General features: G+C 45.5%; 1 protein-coding gene across 2 annotated transcripts in view; it reads left to right on the top strand.

The window, feature by feature from the left end:
- The window catches only part of POU6F2 (POU class 6 homeobox 2), a gene marked incomplete at both ends in the record, with an annotated part of 470,710 nt that overhangs the window by 432,929 nt on the left and 16,118 nt on the right, over positions 1-21,663 (top strand). For both annotated transcript variants that reach the window (XM_080818777.1, XM_080818778.1), the window contains one exon: positions 12,405-12,611. In XM_080818777.1, coding sequence (XP_080674903.1) covers positions 12,405-12,611 — 207 coding nt within the window. The remainder of the gene's footprint in view (positions 1-12,404; positions 12,612-21,663) is intronic.

Below are 21,663 nucleotides of genomic sequence, written 5' to 3'. Positions count from 1 at the left end.
CTTGAGCAATTGCCGAACATTTCCTTCACTGGGACCCACTGCTCCAAAGAACCTAGAATGTTGGAGATCACAGGTCCCCAATTTACGTTTTTTTTGGTTTGTTTATTTTTTTGTGGGTTTTTTGTTTGTTTGTTTTTTGTCTTTTTTAGCTCATTGCTATTGCTTTTTTTTTTTTTTTAACTCCCATCTGGGAAGAAATATAAAATATACAGTTCATAGGTCCAGAGTTTCATCTAGGGATGTTTACTAAAGCTTCTAAGGACCAAGGCTAAGTCAAACTAAAAGGTGTTCTCCCAAGCAATAAATAACATTAATCTGATTTAGTCACTTAATCTGGCATCGGCAGGCAGAAGCAGAAATACTTCCCCACATTCTAGGTATTTTTTTGCTGGTATTAAAACTTAAACTCTTAGGCAAAGCCATATAAAATCTTACAAAGTTGGTCTGTCTGCAAAATGATGGCTTCACTACAGTGATGATCCTCTTTGGAAGGGAAAAATAATGTTTTCAGAATTCCACAGCGTTAGCGGCAGCAAAGAAAATAAATAGGACTCAGAGTTTAATTTGTAGTCATTGGGAGAAAAGGGAAAGATGATGAATAACGAATGTTACAGTTCATCCTTAAGAATCTGTCTTTGCTATCTGGTATGTGGAACAACCCTCCGGGCAAATATAACGACTATTAAAAACGAAAATGTAAAGGCTCTGCAGAGAATTGGAAATTGGGGCATTAGATCATATTTACAAACATTTTCATTCCCTACCATTGAAAATCGAGTGAGAAGCCACAAATTGAAACCCGGACCGCAATGGCTTGAAGGAATTTGCTTTTGTACCAGACGTCACACTTGCCCTTGTTATGTATTAACCATGGGCTGAAATATGCATTCTTTAAATTCCAATTCAGATTCTCTATAGGAAAGTTTTGATACGTTCACAGATGAAGAGGGGGGAGCTGTGTGACAGCACGGTGACCCAGAGCCCTCGTTTACCACAAAAATGAATTCATACAAGGATCCCTGTAGTGGAATCAAGATGGCAGATGTCTTGCAATGGGGGTATGGTCGCTGAGGAGGGACGTCATTCTGTGCAAACTGAGGGGCGTTCCCCACCACACTCCTGTCCTTCCTCGTCTCCAGTGGGAAACCAGCAGTTTCTGTTTATGTTCTTGGGGACCAGAGGTCCCAATGGATCTACCTCTACCTAGCCCCCTGATTGCCCCCTGATTGCCACCTGATTTCTGCAGGCATCAAATCCAGCTGCTGGTTTTTGTTTTTTTTTTTCCCCCTCAGTCTCCCAATATCTAGAACAGTGCCTGGCACCTAGTGGCCTTCTTCAAAGATTAAACAAAAAACCCTGCTACTTTTCAGGAGAAAATAAGGACCTCTTTCAATGATGGGTGAATTCAACTGTCCAATGATACATGTGAGCATGCAAACAGGCAGTCCTTAAAAGAGGGGACCTCGGGAGATCACCTCAAGCCACTGATCCATGCAGCTGTTTCTCAGAAGGAGAAAAGAGCCTGTAGCCCCTACTCGTCAAGAGCACGGGCTGTGGCTTTATACAGTGGCTGCCATCTTGACCGTCCTGCCTACTAGAAACCTAGGCTGTCTTCTTCATTGGCCAGTTGCTGGTGCCATAGACAGCAAGCTTTACAGAATGCTCTTGTTAATCCAAAAGAAGGGATTTTCATGAACTCAGATGGCTGGGTGATTTCCCCATCTTCTAGGTAGGAATGAGAGCAGGTGGTATGGCTGGGTGATGGGCACACAGCAGACCCCAGAAAGGATTTGCTGAGTGAGTGAGTGAGTGAGTGAGTATATAAGGGCTTAACTTGTGCGTGAAACAAATGAATGAATAAAGCAACACTTTAAATTTTGAAGCCATTCAGAATAAAACAGAGATGTTCAATTACTGACTTTTCCAGATAATGTTGAAGAGATTTTTTCCTTTGCTAGAATCATCTACAGTCACTTCAATCCCCTACTCTTTTTGACAGTGAAAAAGTTGCTAATATGTCTGTATTATCTCTTTATATAAAAATACTTTTAATATGTAAATATTAATATTTGTATAAACAAACATGCAAAAGTTGCTAACCATAAGCAATAAATTTCCAAGGGGAAGATGGGCATGGAAAAAAGGGGCAATTTCTCCTTCCATTTCCAAAAGAATCTCCAAATTCCACTTCCCTTCCCCAAAGAAAACTGCATTTAGTCCTGAGAGTCGTGTTTATTTGAGCTTTGCTGGGAGAAACTTTTCTGTATCACTGGATATTTCTGTCCAATCACAGATGAAGCCAGTCAGCTTTGAATTTCGCATCAGGCCCAATCAAACTCTGGGTGAATATTTTACAAAGTTCACTCTCCCCTCTTCTGTCTTCCTCCTCCCACCTTCTAGTTAAGTAAAAGCAGAGTAGTACAGGGAAAATAGCACCACAGAGAAATAAAGAACTCCTAAATAATCCAGAGCTTACCAATACACCTTTCAGTAGAGCAGATTTATAATTCAGATACAATTTTAAAACTTGTGTTGAGGGACAGCTGGCTGGCTAAGTGGTTAAGCACCTGCCTTTGGCTCAGGGCATGATCGCGGGATCCTGGGATTGAGCCCCACTTTGGGCTCCCTGCTCAGTGGGGAGTCTGTTTCTCCCTTTCCCTCTGCCTGCTGCTCCCTCTGCTTGTGCTCTCTCTTGCTCTCTGACAAATAAATAAATAAAAATCTTTAAAAAAAGAACTTGTGTTGACGGTGGGCACCTATACTGTGCTCAAGAAAAAGATTTGTGTCCTGGACGCTGATCCCTGCCCACCAGTCACTCCACGAGTAAGACAGGTGGGCAATTACAATGACTCCCCACTAAATTCCTGTCTCACTGTAGGATCATCTTGTGTACATTTAATTTAATCTTTGGACTACACTCTAGATCAAAACTTTTATTCTGTCAATGCTTCCTAATGCTCGAGTACAAAACCAAATAAAAGAGAGAATAGAAAAAGCTCACATTTACAGATATTGTGATGTAAGAACAGATATTGTGATGCATCTTACAATAAAAAAAAAAATTAAGGGGAAAAAACAAACAAATAAAAAACACCTGCATGCAGAGTGTTGAGTGTGCCAGATTCACTTGTAGTGTTATTATAATAGAAACTGTCAACAGTTCAGACCGGGGCCGCAGCTGCTAACTTCGTTTTGCCAAAGGACTCAAGAAAGACTCAGGTCCAATAAGAATGATCATTGTATCAATTGAGTTGACTCTTACCTGGGAGGCCTGTCAGTTCCCTGAGATGTGGAGTTTCTTCCACAGTGTTTGCTGCTAATGGGCCACAGAGCCAGGATTCAGGCCCTGCTCTATACGCAAATCATTCCCCTCGTGAAGATCGAGAGGGATCCCTTTCCCCCGACTCACCACTTGGATTTGGAAAACAAACGCATTTACATTAGACTTTTTATTTCTCAACAAACAAATTAAAGACCCTGTTCCAGGCTGTGCTTGGGAGTTCTGGGTAGTCTTGTCTAATCATATTAATGATATGTCTAATTAAAGACAAGACAGGAAAGGAAGACCCGTATGCACATCTTTATCGTACCTTATAAACCTGCTGTTGCTGGTGAGAACGGTCTTGCTAAGATAACTGCCAAACGACCAGGTTGAAATTCCCCCTGACTCTTCTGACCTTCCCTTGGGTGTTGTCACTCTTCCCTCCCTTGGTGGCCACTGGCTTTCCCTGGTGCAACCCTCAGGTTGTCAAGAGCCTCGGTGGCATTTCAGCAATGAAGCCATTGCCATACTGTTCATTTTTAAGTTGGCAGACATTTTTTTCCTTTTTTTTTTTTAATTTAAATTCAATTAGCCAACATAGAGTACTTTGTGAGTTTTGGATGTAGATTTCAGTAACTTGCCAGCTGACCTGTCCACAGTCAGCATACAGCAGCCCAGGCTCTCAGAACCAAACCAAGTTCATAGTCCATGGGAAGGTACATATTGTGCTCACAGCTGTAACTCCTCCAGTAGCCGTCACTCTCTCTCCTCTTCCAAGTCTCCTTCTTGCCTTCATTTCTCCTCTACCTTGCAAATGTTCTTAGTGAACAAAGTCCCGTGACCCACAGGAACTCCTTTTTTAGTATTACTGACCTTGATGATTGAGGTAAAGGCAGTCCCCTCTCTTTACCTGTTTTTAAAATTATAGATGGGAATGGCCTAGAAAATACTCACTAATATTCACAATGAAGTCATGTTTAATTTATTAAAAAAAAAAAAACCCACTGAACTATGGGCCCGAAATGCTAGCATTCAAAGAAAAACATGAAGAGATGGTACCTTCTGCTCACACTTGGCCCTCTCACAGGCAGTGATGAGAGATGGTCAGGAGAGAAGGACAAGCTTAAATCTCTTGGTCACGTAATTGGCAGTTATGAAGACCCTTCCCCCAAAGTGGGGAACGAGGACAGAAGGGATACGCAGCAGGGTAAGATCCTCAGAGCCTCTCACTGTCCCTGCCAACCGGCCCAACGGCCACAGGCTGTCCCCGCCCCTCGGAGTAAACCTCAGAGTCTTGCCCCACAACTTCTCATAGGCCCTTAAGGAAACACAGTCTTCTAGAGTGACCTTAAGGTGCCAACAAGATGCCCCGTTCCATGACAGTAATCAACACTTGCAACCTAACTTACACGTCCCACAGCCACCAGCAGCGTCCCCAGGCGGGCCTCCTTCCTGCTGCTGCTGCTGTGGGAAAGGGCAGTCTTTCTCTGGTGGAATGATTCTCCTTCCTTCAGCTTCCTGCCTCCGTTCCTGACAGGGCAGGCTGAGGTGGGGAGAGGACAGATGGGCATAAATGCGGCCCTAGGTTGAACTGCTGAGAGACAGCCTCTGCCCTCTGGGCCAGCAGATGGCTCAAGCCAGCTCTCCCACGAGGTTGTCTGAGGCCCAGCTGGGACCTTCCAACAGCTGTAGGACCGTGCTACAGCTGTGTGTTGTGTTATTAGCACAGTGCTATAGGCAATGTGTTTTCTTCCAGCTACACACTCCCCTCCCAGGGATTGGTTTTCTCCAAGTCTACTTTCCAAGACTCTCTGTCCCAGTGCCCATTCCCCAAGGGGGTCCTCTGGGACAGGATTATAAATGGCTCAGACCCCTGATAATGAGTCCAGGGAAACACTCACCCGCTTCGCCTGCTCTCAGTGGGAGGGTAGCAAGGGCCAATGCAGCAGAGCGCCCGCTCTCTGTCCCCCTCCCTCTCATTCCTCTCCTTTCTCTTCCTTCCTCTTCTTTGCTCTTCTGTCTTTTTCTCTCTTCCCTCTTCAGCTCAAAAGCCATAGTCTCTCACCTTTAGATTCTTTATGGTGTATGTTCCCCAACTTTGAGGGGACACTATTTACTTAACTACCTTTATTAACCTGGAGGTGAGGAGAAACCTCCCATGCCCCATCCCTGGGAGTGAGGAAGACACACAGAATTTCAAAATCTTTCTGTGTCTGCCCTCTGAGTTCTAGAATTGTCCTGGTTTTCAGCAGCATAGTCTCGTCCCTCCCTTGGAACGCAACACCTACTGAATCTTGGTGCTTCGATGGAAACTTTCGGCTTAGCATTCTATTATAAGACAGGAAGGATTTAATTATTTTTCATGGTGAACTACTGTTTTCTGTTCTTCTTGGCAAACTATTTTCATAGTAAAGTCATAACACTCAGAAAAATACAAGAGAGTTTTACAAATTAGTACAAATGCCAGGAGTTACACACAGGCATGTAAACAAAATTAAGCTATGAACAAACATTTATTGAACACCAGTTTGGTTAGTGAAGTATTGTTCGGAGACTCGTGTCCCATTTCGTCCTCACAATGCCCTTATGAAGTGGATGTCATTATTCCCATTTTACAGAGGAATACTCTAAGGTTCTAGGAAGTGAAGTCATTTGCCAACAATCTCCCACCGGTTAGTGGCAAAACCTGGGTTTGCACCTGGCCAGTGGAGAATTTAATTCCTCTAAAAAAAGTATCCTAAATTCTATTAAGCAGAATGATCTTTAATGGATCTTAGGAAGATTTTAGAGAAGAGGATTATTTTTATTGAGTTACGGCTGTCTTTACAACATCTCGTTTTCATGCAAATTACCCTTCTCCTAATGTGACCACAAGTGACACTGCAAAGATCCTGGCACTTCTAATTCTTTACTCTTGTCTGTGAGTGGGTTTCCGAAGTTGAAGACCAATAGCGGAGCATCCAACAGGGATCCTAATTTTTTTTTTAAAGATTTTATTCATTTATTTGACAGACAGAGATCACAAGTAGGCAGAGAGAGGAAGGGAAGCAGGCTCCCCACTGAGCAGAGAGCCCAATGCGGGGCTTGATCCCAGGACCCTGAGATCATGATCTGAGCTGAAGGCAGAGGCTTTAATCCACTGAGCCACCCAGGCGCCCCAGGGACCCTAATTCTAACTGACAGCGGGAAACACTGAGTAGGTAGATATTCCCAGGGGTAGAGCCCCTCTCAACACCCATAATACAAGCATCAAAATGTACACCTTCAGCCCTTCTTTTTCACAGTTGCTCATTAAAGAATTACGTGTTGCCCCTTTCTTGCAAATTGGTCTGAGATAATTTGCCTCATCTCCTGGGCTCGGTGATGCCACCTTCACCATTCCCGCTGCCCATGCCCAAGCCAGACATTGTTCGTCCCTCACGGTGTAATATTTGTCCTGAACCCTGACACCTCCAGAGTTCGGGGAAACCACAGCCAACTGATTGGACTTTGCCTCCAAGACTAAACCCAAGGGTCCTTAGTTGAGCGGCTTCCTCTTTTGAGCTCCTTCATCTGCTTATCTTCGTGCCTTTACTCTTCTCTGGTTCAGATTTTCTGTGAAAGCCCCTCTCAACACCCACGCCTCTCTTTTCCCCCATCTTGGACAGAGTGCTAAATGCAAGAAGGCACCACTGTATCTTAGAAAAGTAAATTTTGTTTGGGGAATAACTGTATTCTCCTACCTTTCCTGGAACCAACATCCTAACCGGAGCTGCCAAAATAATGCTAAGTGGGTTTAACCTTACAGTTGGAACCCAGTGAAATCACACTGAATGTGTTATTTTTGTAAGATTTTATTTATTTATTTGACAGAGAGAGAGAGAGAGAGCTAGAGCATAAGCAGGGGAGAAGCAGGCAGAGGGAGAAGGAGAAGCAGGCTCCCTGCTGAGCAAGGAGTCCAATGTGGGACTTGTCCCAGGACCCCGGAATCATGACCCAAGCCACAGGCAGACGTGTAACTGACTGAGCCACCCAGGCACTCCACACTGAATGTGTTATAAAGAAGACAAAATCCTCCCTCGGAGAAAGAGAGAGAATGGCTGTTGCCAGACCAGAGAGGAAGGGGAAGGCAATGAGCTGCTTCTATCCTGGGGATCACTCACACCAGCTCCTTGGCTCTCTGGTGCTCTTTGTTGGATGCTAGTGTTAACAAAAGCCTCTTGACCAAAAAGTGCTGAGGTTACACAAATATTTGGCAAAGAATCGTCTCTGCTGATGGATTGAAGATGCTGAGAAAGTCACCGATTTACAGCATTGACGGATTTCCTTCTCTTAAAGATATGTGCAACGAAATTACTTGTCAATGTGACATCTGCAAACACATTCTCCGTGGCAGAGTTTAACAGCATGTCATAGACAATTACGACACGTGGCCCATCAGATGACTTGTCTGCGTGCCCTGGGCTGCTGTGATGCCAGCATCTGCTGCTGCTGAGGACACCACATGTAGGCAGTGAATGAATTCAGTACATGTTAACTCCATCAGTTCTAATTTGTCCCTACTAAGCACCTCAACTAGTACAAAGTCTCTAAGGACACTGTAAAGATAACCAGATGACCCCAAATTGCTGAGATTTGCTACAGTTCCAAGACAATCTTTATGATGGTTAAAGTCCTCATTGCCGCTGAATCCGCAACAGTCACTTTTATGGAATCCGCAACAGTCACTTTTATGTGTATGCCACCCAAACTTTTACGGAAACACATGCTAACAAACACCAGCAGTCATTTTAACTATATTTTTTAGTTGCTCTTGTGACACAGACTTCATTTTCTGTTGTGGTTTATGCTCATAACTTTTCTAAGGAAAAAGACAGGTGGACATGAGCAGCAACAACCAAGGAAGTCCTCTGTCAAAGAGGCTAGAACTCTTTTAGATCACAAGTTGTCATTACAATACGAAGGGCCCAGCCCTGGTTACAGCATTCATCAGAAGATGAGTCATTACCGTTAGAACCAGGGCAAAGACATCGAGGATCATTGCAAACAATGCCTGGGCTATTTGCTGTGGGACTGATGGGACAATAACTTCACCCCAAAATTTCTAATGTTATAACCAAGGCATAAAGCCGGCCATGCATTTTGAATTGAAGTGGCAGTCAATGACTCCAACAACCCCTCTGTCAAGGATTCATGGAGGAATTTTGCCTCACCCTTGGCCAGCTACCATGGCATCCTGGCGACGGAGCTCCTGTCCAGAGCCTCTCACCACTTCAGTCTCTTCCGTCCACATCTTTGTCTTTATCCTGGAAATAACTCCATTTCAGCACTCCTCTCCACCCACTCAAAAACCATCCTCGAATCTCCTTGCCCGGATGGGATTTGACAGCTTCCGAGCTGACCTGTCCCTGATCCACTGTCTCAACCCTCTTGCTTGAAAACTAGTGTTTTCATGTTTTCGTGTCTCTCATGGCCAGCTCGTCTCTTGTTTGGAATGGTTTCTCTGCCCTGCCGAATCCCACCCAACCTTCAAGACTCGGCTCTGCCCTATTTCTTCGGTCAAGTCCCCCTGCCCTCCCTCATCGTTCTTCCTCTGATATCACTCATTCATTCCCAATAGGCCTTGGAACACCCACCACGTGGATATAGAGATTCTTATCAGTAGTCCTTGCTACTTGTTTGGTACATATCATTTTTCTGCTGAATTGATAGAATCTTTGCATGAGATGTGCCTGCCTTGTTACCCCCTCCTCTGTCCCCAATTGCATCTTCTTGGTCTTCTCCATGTCACGTGATGCCACATTCCACACAGAGAAGAGTCAGCAGGCACTAGGCTGCTCTGCCAAAGTCAGTTCTCTTGTTGCAGTTAATGCCTTGACCAGGAGTCACAGCCTACTGGCTGGCTTTGCTCACTCAGCACCATGTCTTTCCTTCAGGACTCTCCTAGCAGCAAATCCTTAGCTTTGGGAGCCAGAAACTCAGACTCTAAAGGGCTTGGTCTCCAGAAGTCTCAGAAGCATCCTTTCTCTCTCTGCCTTCAAGAAGGAGCTCTCCAAATATCAAAGGTCAGCTTTAAGTTCCTGATTTCCTTGGAATACATGTTGATGTAAATACTTCCCTTGAATATCAAAAGGCCTCTGATTTCAAATACAGTTTCCACAAGTAGACTGCTAACTTTACACAAGTGCCAAGAGCCTCACACCATGGCTGCCTCAGCATCTCTGGTTTCCTTGTTGAGATCTCTCTGGCATCAGGATGGGAGGAAGCTTTTCGGTGAGGTCTGTGGAAGTACCTCTTGAGAGGAGTCGGGGCCAACCTGAACAAAACAGGCACATCTGGGAATCTGTAGACCGCACTGTGTGATCATCTCTACCCTCAATGCGTGGGAACAAATGAAAACCAGCGTTCTGGATTTCACTGGGGGATGCTGGGAAACCCCCACAGTGCAGTGCCAAGCTCTTGCCGTGCCCAGATGGTCATCCCAACTCCCTTGCAAGGGGAACAAAAATGAGAAATGCACAGCTTCACAGAAGGCTTCCAGACCTTAGAACAGTCCAACCCTACCCCCCACCTGGCAGGCAAAGCCTCCTTATTAAAAGATCCCTCCAGGTGTGCAGTTCCAGATCCCTCTGGCTCCCACGCTAGCCACAGCAAGTGATGCTGGGGCCCCCAAAAGAAAAGAGGAGCTGTTGGGGAGGAGTTTTAGTGGCGCTATGTTTTAGTAATGTCAAGCACAGTGTTCAGAGCAAGGATGCACTTTCGGGAAAGGCTGGAGAGTCGTTTGCATTTGCTTTTCTTCTTCACACTGGGAAAGAAGGCAAAGCATCTCATTACCGTGAGGAGAGCAGAGACTCGTGTCAATCTTCTGGGAGCAAAATGCCTCCCAGCATCACAGTGGGCTCTGTAGCTGTCAGGTGCTGTGCCTCACTCGGAAGCCTTCTCCCGGCTTACTTACTCACACGGGCTCCTAAACATACTGACATGCTGCCTAAAATAGAACCCACAATGCCACCACCTAAACCAATCTGGCCTCTCTCGGCTTCCAACTCAGGCCAACCCGATGGACTGGGGTTTCTCGGGTCGAAGACAGGGGGAGGCCAGACCGGACAGGTGCGTGTAGGTGTGGGATGAGGAGCCTGCTCCCCAGGTCTCTACACACCACCCGTGGGGTCAGAGGGACAGCTTCTGGGTCCTGAGCTGCTTCCGTGCAAGACCACTCATCAGTGCGGCACTTATGTGCTCTCGTCTATTGATGTGGACTCGTCCTGACCTGGCTGCCCTTCTGGGACGGGTTCACCGCTGATGCTGCCAGACGGACCCGCAGGCTTGCTCAGGGAGACCCGCAGAGCGACGGACTCCCTCAGGGCCTGCTGACCACTCTCGTAGGCGTTACGTGACCTCCATCGGCATCCGCTGACAACTGCCACCGCTGCTTTGTATGCACACAGCTGCTCCATTAGCACCGTCCCGCGGGGGCTCCTGTGGTGGGAGCAGCGGCCGTGCCAGGAGGGGTGCCTCTTGTCACGATCCTCATCACCGAACCGTGTTTGCCCTTGTGGTTCTCCTGCAGGTCTTGTTGCTTCTGGAATCTTGGGAGTAGCAGAGGCTAGAAACCATTCGTCTGAAAGACGTGTGTTGAGAACCTGTGTTCAAAGCCCTCTCTGGAGGGCTGTGGGGGCAGAAAAACAGAGTCATTTATAAACTCGGACCGCAAGCTGCATGTTGTCCGGACAGAAGTTCCCATGGGACGCAGTGCCCTCCTGAAGAGTGGGTCCTCTCCCATGTGTTCCCTGCGGTGAGAACCAGATGACATGATGGAAGCGCCGCCATCAGGGGCCCAGCGGACCTGGACTGCCCCGCTGTCACCTACCAACACCTCCATCAAGTGACAGCTGGGCCTCCGCGGTCCCAGCCACTTAAAGGGGGCAGACTAATGCCCACTTCCTAGCGGAAGTAAGAACGTGGAAGGAAAGGAAACCATGGACATAAGAGCACTTCTGGAGACAGTATTATGAATACGTCTTTGTGGTCCCCAGGCCATGTGACCACAGATCCCCCGGGAGGGACTTCTGGAATGTGACTACAAGAGCAGCGCTGCTGAACCATCCTGCGCTGTGTGGGAGAGGAAAGCCTCCAACCGCCAGCTCCATGACTCCCCCAGAAGAGTCCATAACTTTGGAAGACAGATTGTCTTTTCATTCTGTACTGATGAAATTTGCCCCTAGCAACATATGAATGTGATCTATGTTTCCAGCTCTCATAGACACCTTGACCATTTGCCATCTTGCCCATGCTCCCTTTGCTCCCTTCCTCCTTAGCACCATCACCGGATCCAGCAAGGTCCCTTCTGCAACACTCTGCCCCATCCCCTCCCTGAAGCCAGAAGCTGCTAGACGCAAGCAGAAACCTTCTCTGCCACCCGCCACAGAAGCCCTGAACTTCTAACCCTTAAGACCCAGTTGCAAACACATTATCTAAAATGCACATTTTCAAAAATTGCCGTTTTCAGTTGTCATTCCAACTCTATTTTAAGAGTTTCAGGCATTCGTTTATGATCCCAGTTCTCTCAAACCTTCAGAATGCTGAAGCTCCCTGACTGAGCTGGTAGGTGGCAGAGCTGGGAGCGCAACCCTGTCTCCCTGATGCCAGAACCAGGGTGGAGAGACGCACTCCTGCTGGGCTGCTGGGGACTTTGGGGGAGGAGTAGGATGGGAGGTGAAAGGATGCAGGGATGGAGAGAGCAGAGGAGACAAGGCAGGGGAAAGATGTGAGGGAGGTCTGAGGTGCTCCTGTGGGAAAGGGATGTGGCTTCCCTGCTAGAAGAGGGTCTTGGGTGCCATGAGAAGTCCATCTTCTGGCTGTTCTGAGACAACAAAGCAGATGCCTGTGAAACCCCAGGTTTGAGTCTTCGCTGAAGGTAGATTTTGCTTTCGAGTAAGGTGCTTTCCCCTGCCTTTCCATGCATCCCGTTCACATGTGCTTATCTCTCCTGCAGGTGCTCGTGCCCTGCCTCTGTCTTCTACAACCACCTCCAGATCTGGTCACAGTCTCTCCGTTGGCTCTTGGGAGCCTCCTGCACAGAGCAAGGCATGAGTGACCTTCAGCTGCATGTGCATAACCAGAGCAGAGCCCGGCTCCTCACCTCTGGGCCCATCTCTTGCAGATTATTGGGACCATCCCTCTGATGCCGAATCCGGGGCCATCGAGTCAAGCAGCGGGTGGCACTCAGGGCCTTCAAGTGCAACCCATCACCCCCCAGCTCCTGACCAACGCCCAGGGCCAGATCATTGCCACAGTCATCGGGAACCAGATCCTGCCAGTGATCAACACCCAGGGCATCACGCTCTCACCCATCAAGCCCGGCCAGCAGGTAACGGCCCCACGTCCAGGCAGCCGTGGCTGCGTGGAACCCCTCCTTCCCACTCGTCTTCTGTTTGCGCTCAATCAATGACAGGTAGTTTTTATAAAACCACAAAAGATTCCAACCTGAATCCTGACACATCAATAATTTTAAAAGGCAAGTAGCTCTTTTTTCATTCTTAGAGAATATGGGTAAGAGCTAGTTCTCTAAGCTACAAATATGAATATATTAAGTTATAATCAAATAGCCACCTAAAATTCAATAGGGATACGTCCTTGCTTGGATACTGGTGATACTTAATTTTCAGACAACTTTAAAAGGGGTCAAGAAGAAACCAAGGCCACTTATGCCTTAACTGTGAATGGAAAAAAAAAAAATCCTCCATTGTGAAATAAAGCAGGGACTGTCCCGTAACAGGGCGGGTGTGTACAAGGTTTAGAATCATCACAGAGGTGGGAGTGGCCAACTCTGTCTGAGGAGTTTTGAGTTCTCACGGAGAAAATGGTTTGGGGACGGAGTCTTAATGGATGAAGATGGAACGATGATGGAATCACAACATGCCAGGCCACAGGCACAAAGACAGGGAAATATGAAGGAGGCTGGAGCGTCATGGAATAGAAGAAAGGCTCATGGAAAGGGCTCCATAATCAAGCTGGAAAGAATGGACTTTGTCTCTGTGTGATCTTGACCGCATTACGCATCATCTCAGTGTCCCAGCATCCTCATCTGAGAAATGGAATAACCAGTACCCGTCTCGCAGAGTGGTCATGAGGATTCAATGAGTCCATCTGTATGAAGTGATTCGTGCCTGGTACACAGTAAGCGCTCATGAGGATGGTAATGACCGTCTACTCTGCAGCCCTGGAAATCTGTAAGAGGTATTTAAAGGGAGGAGTGACATGCTCAGTTTTATTTTTCAAGAAAACAACTCTAACTCGGGGAGCAGATGGAGGCTGAGCTGAAGTGGCAGAACATCGATTGTAAACAAACCATTTAGGAGACTATAGTAAAACACAGATGGGAATTTATGAAAGCACGTGCCGGATAGCTGAAACAAAGAGTCTGGAATTGCAGTAGCGCCCAGGACAGGACCTGAGAGTCAGCGAGTGCATACATTGTCGCTGAAAACAAAATCAACTTTCAGAAAAATCAGGAGGAGCGAGAGAAGGAAGGAAGACAACGGAGTCACTTGGGGAAACATCAGCTTTTAAGGAATGGAAGAAGAAGCGAGAGATGGAAGAAATGGCCAGTTAAGGAGGCGAGGAATCCAGAGGGTAATAATCGAGCATCCAAGAGTTTTTTTAAAAGGAGGAACCAGACACAGTGTCAAACACTGCAGAGATGATATCGGGTAAAGCAATGGAGAAACATCAGTTCTCTCTTTGTTGTAACGCTTTAAAGTCTGGAGCTGCTCTGTTTGAAACATTTTGAAACCAGCAGCAGGGTGAGTGAAGAAGCCGAAGTTGGACCGGGCTGAGACCCAGATTTGCAGTTGGAGGGTGCACTACCAGGAAAGGTGGTGGGAGAAGACAGATACTAACAGTGAGTACGTGACTGAGTACATGGCCTTATGAGTTGTTGGAAAACTCTATAATGTAAAGCATCTAGCAAGGAAATAGAATATGAAAGAAAAAGGAAGAAGAAAGCACTGCTCGATTCATCATTCATCTGTAACAAAGTAGAGGTATCTTTCCAGAGATCTCAGCCATTTGGCTTCCGATCCAGCCATGCATACAGCCCATTCTTGGTGGCACTTGAAGGCTATGCTTGGAAATTCAGTTGCTTATTCAATAAATATTTTTAAAAATCTGGTTTTTTAATATTTATCTATCTATCGAGATATATAGATATAGATATATCCCCACCTGCTATTTGTCAGGCACTGTTCCTGGAAGCTAGGCTCATAGACATGACAGATACCATGAGTCATTCATCAAAGACTTGCACAAATATGTACCTGAGATCTCTGGTAAATGCCATGAGGGAGTAGCGAGGGGATCTATGAGCGGGTCCAGCAAGGACATCTCCTCCACTGAGGGAGGAGGAAAAAAAACAAGTCAGGCCTGAACACACTTCCCAGAGATGGCAACTCTGGTCTTATGCCCTTTGGTTCTCCCACCGAATCTGTAAGTCTACTGCCTGGAGAGCCAAGGCTCCCAGCACCCCTCTTCTTCCTCAGCTTAATCCTAGGCCGTGGTGTAGTCCCTGCCAAAATATACCACTGAGGACTTGGCTCCCCTCTCCCCACCCCTGTCTCTCAGCTAGCTTATTTCTTATACTATATACAAGATGCCATTGGACTCTCTACCTTCTAAATTGTTCCTTAAATAAGGCAAGAGATTCTATCTTTTATTGGCTTTTTAAGACTTATTTCTATCTGTTCAAACTTAGGCTAAATTTATCTCTAGGGGGGAGAAAATGAGATCAGCCCCTTTTCATACAATCTGCTAAAACTATTTCTGTCAGCAAAGCCAAGTTGTAAATTGCCACGAAGGTGATGAATTAATTAGAAATCATCAACATTTAATACCAAGTAGCTCTCGTTCTCACCTCGGATTTCAGTGGAGGGCGTGTAGGTGACAGACAATTTGAGTTACATAAAATTACAGCTCTAGATTTGAGGTAGAATGGTTTTAATCCAGGAGAAGGACCTAACCAAAAATGGCAAAAAAAAAACCCACAAAACAAAACAAAACAAAGCAAAAAAACAACAACAAACCACAGATATGGTGCCATCCCTTCACTCTTTGTTCAAAATACATATCATTGATCCATTTCCGCAGCCTCTCTTGTAAGCACACCTCAGAAACATTCTCACCCTGCACCTGTTGGTCGCTGGAGCAAACTTCATTATCACTGCAGGGACATCTGGTCCTCTGCTGCTCTAACCTCCATGGCCGTCTTCTTTACTGTAGAATTGGGACCCAGCAACTCCTAAGAAAGAGCCAGCCCCCTGGGGGTGTGCCTTGCAAATCCATTTCAAGTCAGTTACAAGCAGGACTGTCCTGGACGGTGTGTGCACAAGTGCCTCTTGTGTACCTTCATGCTGAAAGAACATGTGAGCACAGCTGGAGAAGAGTGGCAAGCAAACCTTCCTGAAATTCCAAGTCACAGCAGTCTCCCCCGGGGCCCATCCTTCTTGTTCTAGCCACATGCCCGTGGTCTATTTTAGTCCCAGAAAGATCGAGGGAACCAGTGGTGAACCTGGTCGGAAATATCAGGAAATGGTGGAAAGAAATGAATGACTGGTACTGTTTCTTGCCATCTGCTCTGAAACACCATGAAACACCTCAGAGCACATAGTACAGTTAACAAGTTGGGTGAATTGACAGGAGACGAGCAAGTCTGAGTCCTGGATATAAAAGCTGGGATCCTGAGGAGAGCGGATCATAAAATGCCCAAGGGTCGAAGAGTAAAAAGCTCAGAGCTGGAGGTGTAAGGACAGTGGTCTTCAATTTTTTTTCTTTAAATATTACCCTTTACATTGAAGAAATATAATACAGACAACCACTAAAAAATAAAGGATTTCTATCATACAGTAGAGAACTTTCTCAATTTATTTTTTCATGTGATTTATGACAAATGCCTGATCTCACAAGAGCATAGTTCCAACAGTAAAATACATCATAAATTATAGGAGCAGAAAGTTCCCTAACTCACACTCAGAAGGGAGTTCACTTTGATGGAGTGAAGTAGCTTGGACCAGACTGCCTGGGGTGATTTATTTTAATTTAACAAAAATAATTACATCTTTAACTTTATTTTTACATCTGCCTAGCATTAATTAAAGGAACCTGAATAAAATCTAAGGGTGGAATGAATGAATGAATAAATAAATAAATAAAAGCTAAGAGGGAACCCTCAGCTACTCTTGATGATGATTTATTCCAATGATAAAAGACTGCAAAACTGCAAAGTTATCACCTGGAATGCAAGCAAAATATTTCTTAAAAATATACCACAACTTGATGGTCCTAGATACAGCCTTCACAGTATCACAGCAGAGATTCTTGGTGAGCAAAGCAAGAGAATAAAAGTCAGAAAAAGACTAGATTTAAAAAAAAAAAAAACAGAAAAAGATGTAAGTAGTTTTCTGTGCATGAAAGATAAAAGGCTATGTAATCCAAAATATTTGGTGGATTTTGAAATGAGCCTTTTTTCCTTCTGTGGGACTCTCCAGCTACTGCGGATTATGGTGAACTAACTCCTTACCAAAGTGAGAGGCCCCAGATCCCTTTATAACCCTGTGACTGTGAATTAATGATTTGTCCATAAGCAGCACAGACATCATTTTTATGTATATTTATTCTCCCTTTGACTAAATTCCAACAAAATTTAGGAGTTTTTAGCACCCTTAAGAGTGTAGGGACATTTGAAAAGAAAAAATGTTGCAATCTGTAAAATCAAAGCAATGAAATTTTTCGAAAATTAAAGGCCGTGGATATAAGCCTTGGAGACTGCCATCTACGAAGGCATAAGACTTCTCTTCAAAAAGCAATCTTGGTGTTAACAGGAAAGCAAGGGAAGGTAGTTCATTTAAATTGCCCCCCCCCAGCCAAAATGCCATCTGCTCATCCAAATCCATTCATTTGTCTTTCAAGTAAATACAACATACACTCCCTTACCTGCTCTTGAAAGTCAGCTGTCCTTCCCAGCCCCTGCCTGCCTGTAACAGTGGTCCCTGGTCTCTTTCTCGGAGCCACCCACAATGAGACATAAATGAGGCGTTTCCACCCACAAGGGATCTGAAATAGCATAGGAGTTTTCCTAAATGGATGCAACCGGTATCATTGGCTCCAATGCAGAAGAGCCCTTTAACCTTCCAGCCACACAGCTGGGCATCTCGCCTTCCGGTCTCCCCTTGTCACTCCCTGCCAAGCCCGGCCCACAGTGCCCTGGCCCGCAGTGCCTTTCCCACCGCTTCTGTCTGGCAAACTCCGGCCACCGTCCCTCTGTCCTTCTCGAAGCTTCCCTACACGCTCCCTCCTCTCTGCTTTCCCCTCCGCTCCATTCATTTTCATCACTTGTGCTGTTATTAGGTATCTAAGCCTGCCCGAAAGACGGGGACTGACTGACTGACTTGGCCTCGCTCTGGGCCCTGCCCACAGTGGGGGCTCAGTCGATGGCGTTCGGGTAATCGCTGCCCACTTACGGGCAGCAGCGTCTCAGAGCCATGCTTCCAGAGCAGCCCAGCCCAGGCCTGGCCGTGCCTTCTGCCGGTTCCCCTGCTGTAGTTTCCAAGTCAGCACCTGCAGAGGAGCTTGAGAAGTCCACACAGCACGGCCTTCTCTAGTCACCTCTTTTCTGAATGTTAACACGTTCCTCTGGCCCGCCGCACTCGCCCACCTTACCCTCTCAACTACGTGCACTCCCTGGTTTTGTGCCCTGCTCTGTCCCGTCGTTGTGTGTCCCTGGTGCTTCTTAGGAATGCCCCTGGCCTTGCCTGCCCGTGTGCAGGCATCTCCCTGAACGCCGCCCCATGCCGCCTCTCCTCATCTCCCCTCAGCCTCCAGTGCCTAAGTGTGACGCTTTCTTGCGTCCACTGGTGTTTCCGCTTCCGGTGCTTAACTCCGCTGCAGACCGGAAGTGCCTGAGCGAGGCTTACTTCTGGGGCTCTTCTTCCTGCCGGATTAAAGAGCTGTTTCAGGGTCATGGAGAGAACTAGAAGGAAAATTCAGGGAGTCCCCTGGACACTGCCGCAAGGACAGCTGCCTCCTTGCTTTTTTCAAGACTTCCAGAAGGGAATTCAAATCTCCACTTCATGTCATGTTTCAGGTCCTCAAAATTTTTCAGGCTGGCTTGTCCTGATGTAAACTCTAAATCTTAGCAAATCTAAGACCTGGGCTCCTGTCCTACCCACCATAGAATGAGCAGCTCAGTAACACTCGGGTGATCATTATGTCCTCCTCATTCTTGAAGGTTCTTATTAAGTCTGAGCTGTTGCTTCTCTCGTCTGGGCATAATAAATCCTATTCCTTTACCCTTTTTTGAAGAAAAGCTCCTTCAGAACCTTTGTGTGGTCCCCCAACCATGAGCATCACCTAGGAACTTGTTAGAAATACAAATTCTTGAGCCTCATCCCAGATCTACTGCATCAGACCCTCCAGGCAAGGGTGGGGTATGATCTGTGTTTTAACAGCCGTTCCAGGTGATTCGAATGCTATATCTTGAGACCCACTGACTTAATTTCTCTTCAGGCTATTATAAGGTACACAGTAGGTATTCAGAAAAATGCCAGCCAGTGCAGGGAGGGAGAATCACCATGTCCTCCTTCATGCTCTTGTTCCTGCTAGAACTCTTGGGGTTGTGTTCACATTCTCATCACACCACCTGGGGATACAGCCTGGCATTCATTATGGCTCCCTGACATACTTGTAAAAGGCCAGACCTCCTCCATTTGGCCTTGGCATAACTGGAGATTTTTTTCTTCCCTAAATTAATCTCTCTATATTTAATTCCATTTGAATTCTACTCTTTATATGCACTCATTTTTCCAACTTGTCTAGCACATTCCACATTTTATTCCACTTCCAAGACACTTGTCACCTCCACTTATTTTTGTAGCAATTGTGGATTCAATTGGAAGAGATGCTTTATTCCAGAAACTAAAACATTATTAAGGATATACTATGTTACCCATGGAAGCTATACAGGGAGCCAAGGGCATAGAAATGCAAGAACGTCTATAAAGCATGCTTGCACTTGAATTTACTTTTGTTGAATATATTAAACACCCTTCAGTTCCAACCAACACAAACAAACCAACGAAGCCAGCCTCTGAAAAACAATGAGGGAGAAGATTTTGAGACCCCAAATCCTGTCCTTCCCTTTTTGCCATTTCCTGGAGGAGATGGACATTCCTCCCTCCTCCCCTGGGTAATGCAAAGCCCAGGCTAACATGAATCGCCCCTTCCCTCTCCTGTTTTGTTGACTCTGTGCTCTCAAATTGTATGAGTCTGCTTGGGCTACCATAACAAAATGCCATAGGTACGATGAAGTTTATTGTCTCACAGTTCTGGAAGCTGGAAGTCCAAGATCACTGTTTTGGGGAGGGATGCCTTCCCCTAAGGCCCCTCTCCTGGGTTTGCAGGTGGTCACCTCCTTCCTGTGTCTTCATGTGGTCTCCCCTCTTTTCCAGTCTGCGTCCTAATCTCTTCTTTGGAAGACACCAGTCATACCGGATGAAGCCCATCCTAAGGACCTCATTTTAATTACCTCTCTGAAGACCCGATCTCCAATTATAGTCCCATTCTGAGATACTGGAGGTTAGGACTTTATCATACGAATTTGGGGTGGAACACTTTTCAGCCCATAACACAGCCTATTTACATCTGACTTACAGCCCAGTAAAAGGCAAGCAAGGGATTCCTGGAACTTAGATGAAAATAAATTCCAGCTCCTTTAGGCAGCACAGAGGGAGTGTAGTGAGTAAATAGAAAATATGATCATACAAACAGGATACTGAGGAAAGTAAATGTGGGGTGCTCCAAGTAACTGGGACTCATTACATTAAACAAAGGACAATCTATAGACAACCCCATCCGAGGTGTGTCCCAGACGACACTGAAGTAAGTCATAATGCTCTGGCCACCTCTGACTACCATGTTTCCCTAAAAAATATGATATTTTTTAAATACTTCAGGACCTGTAGAAAATAATCCTAAATGGAAAAATACTTAAATTGTCATATTTAACAAAAAGAGATGAGATGTGTTCAAAATGATAGACCACGATGTACGCTCATGCTGATCAGCTCTAGAATGTAGCTCAGCATGCCCAGTTTGAACACACCTGGTCTGTTCCCACACGCCCAGCTAGAGTTCCTGCTATCTCCCTGACTCATACCTGCCTCCAGTGGTAGACAGGAGTGGGGCAGCGGTGTGCCTGCTGGAAGGAGCTCTGGCTCCTGGGTCAGACTTCTCTGGACTCAAAGCTCAGTTATACCAGCTGTGTGACCCCAGCTAAGCCATCTTAAGTCTGTTTCCTCTTCTGTAAGTACAACACCATCATCTAACCAAGAGGGCTAATACCAAAATTTAAAAGTACACGCAAAAACACGTGACAAGCATCCCATCAATGGTACCCATGTAGTTGGCTTCTCAAGATCAAGGCAATGTAATAACTGCCTCTACAAGAAGCTTCCAAGTTCTCCTTTTTCCCTTCCTGGAAAAGGAAAGAAGCTTTTCCTCCAGGCTTCCCCCTTATTCCCTAATTCCCTGCACTTTATGTCACTTTTTATGGTCAGTTATGTTTGAGGTATTTATACACCTATTTCTTTTGCCAGTAATTGCGCAGTACAATACATGATTTTCAGATTCAAGTCAGGGTCTGCAAAACTACATCTAATTAAATGACATTTTTCTAATGCTGCTTATTTAAAGTCTTTGAACTTTTTATATGGAAACCCACAGTTGTTTCATGAAGTAGCTTAAATCTCTGCTTTCCCTTTCTTTATTTGATACATGTATTTTAAGTATGATATTTCTAAAGATTAATGCATCAGAATCATTAGGCTAAAAATATCATAGATAAAGCTTTTTTTTGTCATTTACCTCAAAGAATTACAGTGTTAGGGTTGGGAAGTAACAGAAGTATTACTCTAACATCCTCTTTTTCTGAGGGAAGAAGGTATCAAAGAGGGTCAATCTCTGGGCTCATTTTGATGTGTACAAAAGGCTATTCCATCTGGACTCACAAGTGATTCTAGAATTAACAGATACGTGTTTATACATTCCCTACATTGGAAGGAGACATATGGGCTCCAGTAAGGATGCTACTGCTTATATAATGTCAATTCTTGATAAGTAAGAACTTTTCAGAATTTTTCTTGGTCTCTCCATATTGTCTGGTTAAACTCTGGAGGGAAAGCAGAACCCCAACGTCCTAAAAAGAAAATGCTTATTTTCTTTGGAAGAAATGTATCTTTCTTAGATTCTTAGATATCTTAGAGTCATCTCATTCTCTGTGTGGACACCGCACAAGCTCTTTTATTTTCCTCTTGAATTCCTTCTCCTGCATGACTTAATGCATAAGCCTTAGTTTGCTTTTTGAGTCCTTAGTG

Source organism: Martes martes, assembly GCF_963455335.1.
Source record: "Martes martes genome assembly, chromosome: 11".
NCBI classification, from domain to species: domain Eukaryota; kingdom Metazoa; phylum Chordata; class Mammalia; order Carnivora; family Mustelidae; genus Martes; species Martes martes.
The sequence above is the reverse complement of the archived record's forward strand: the minus strand, read 5'-3'. Positions and strand labels throughout refer to the sequence as shown.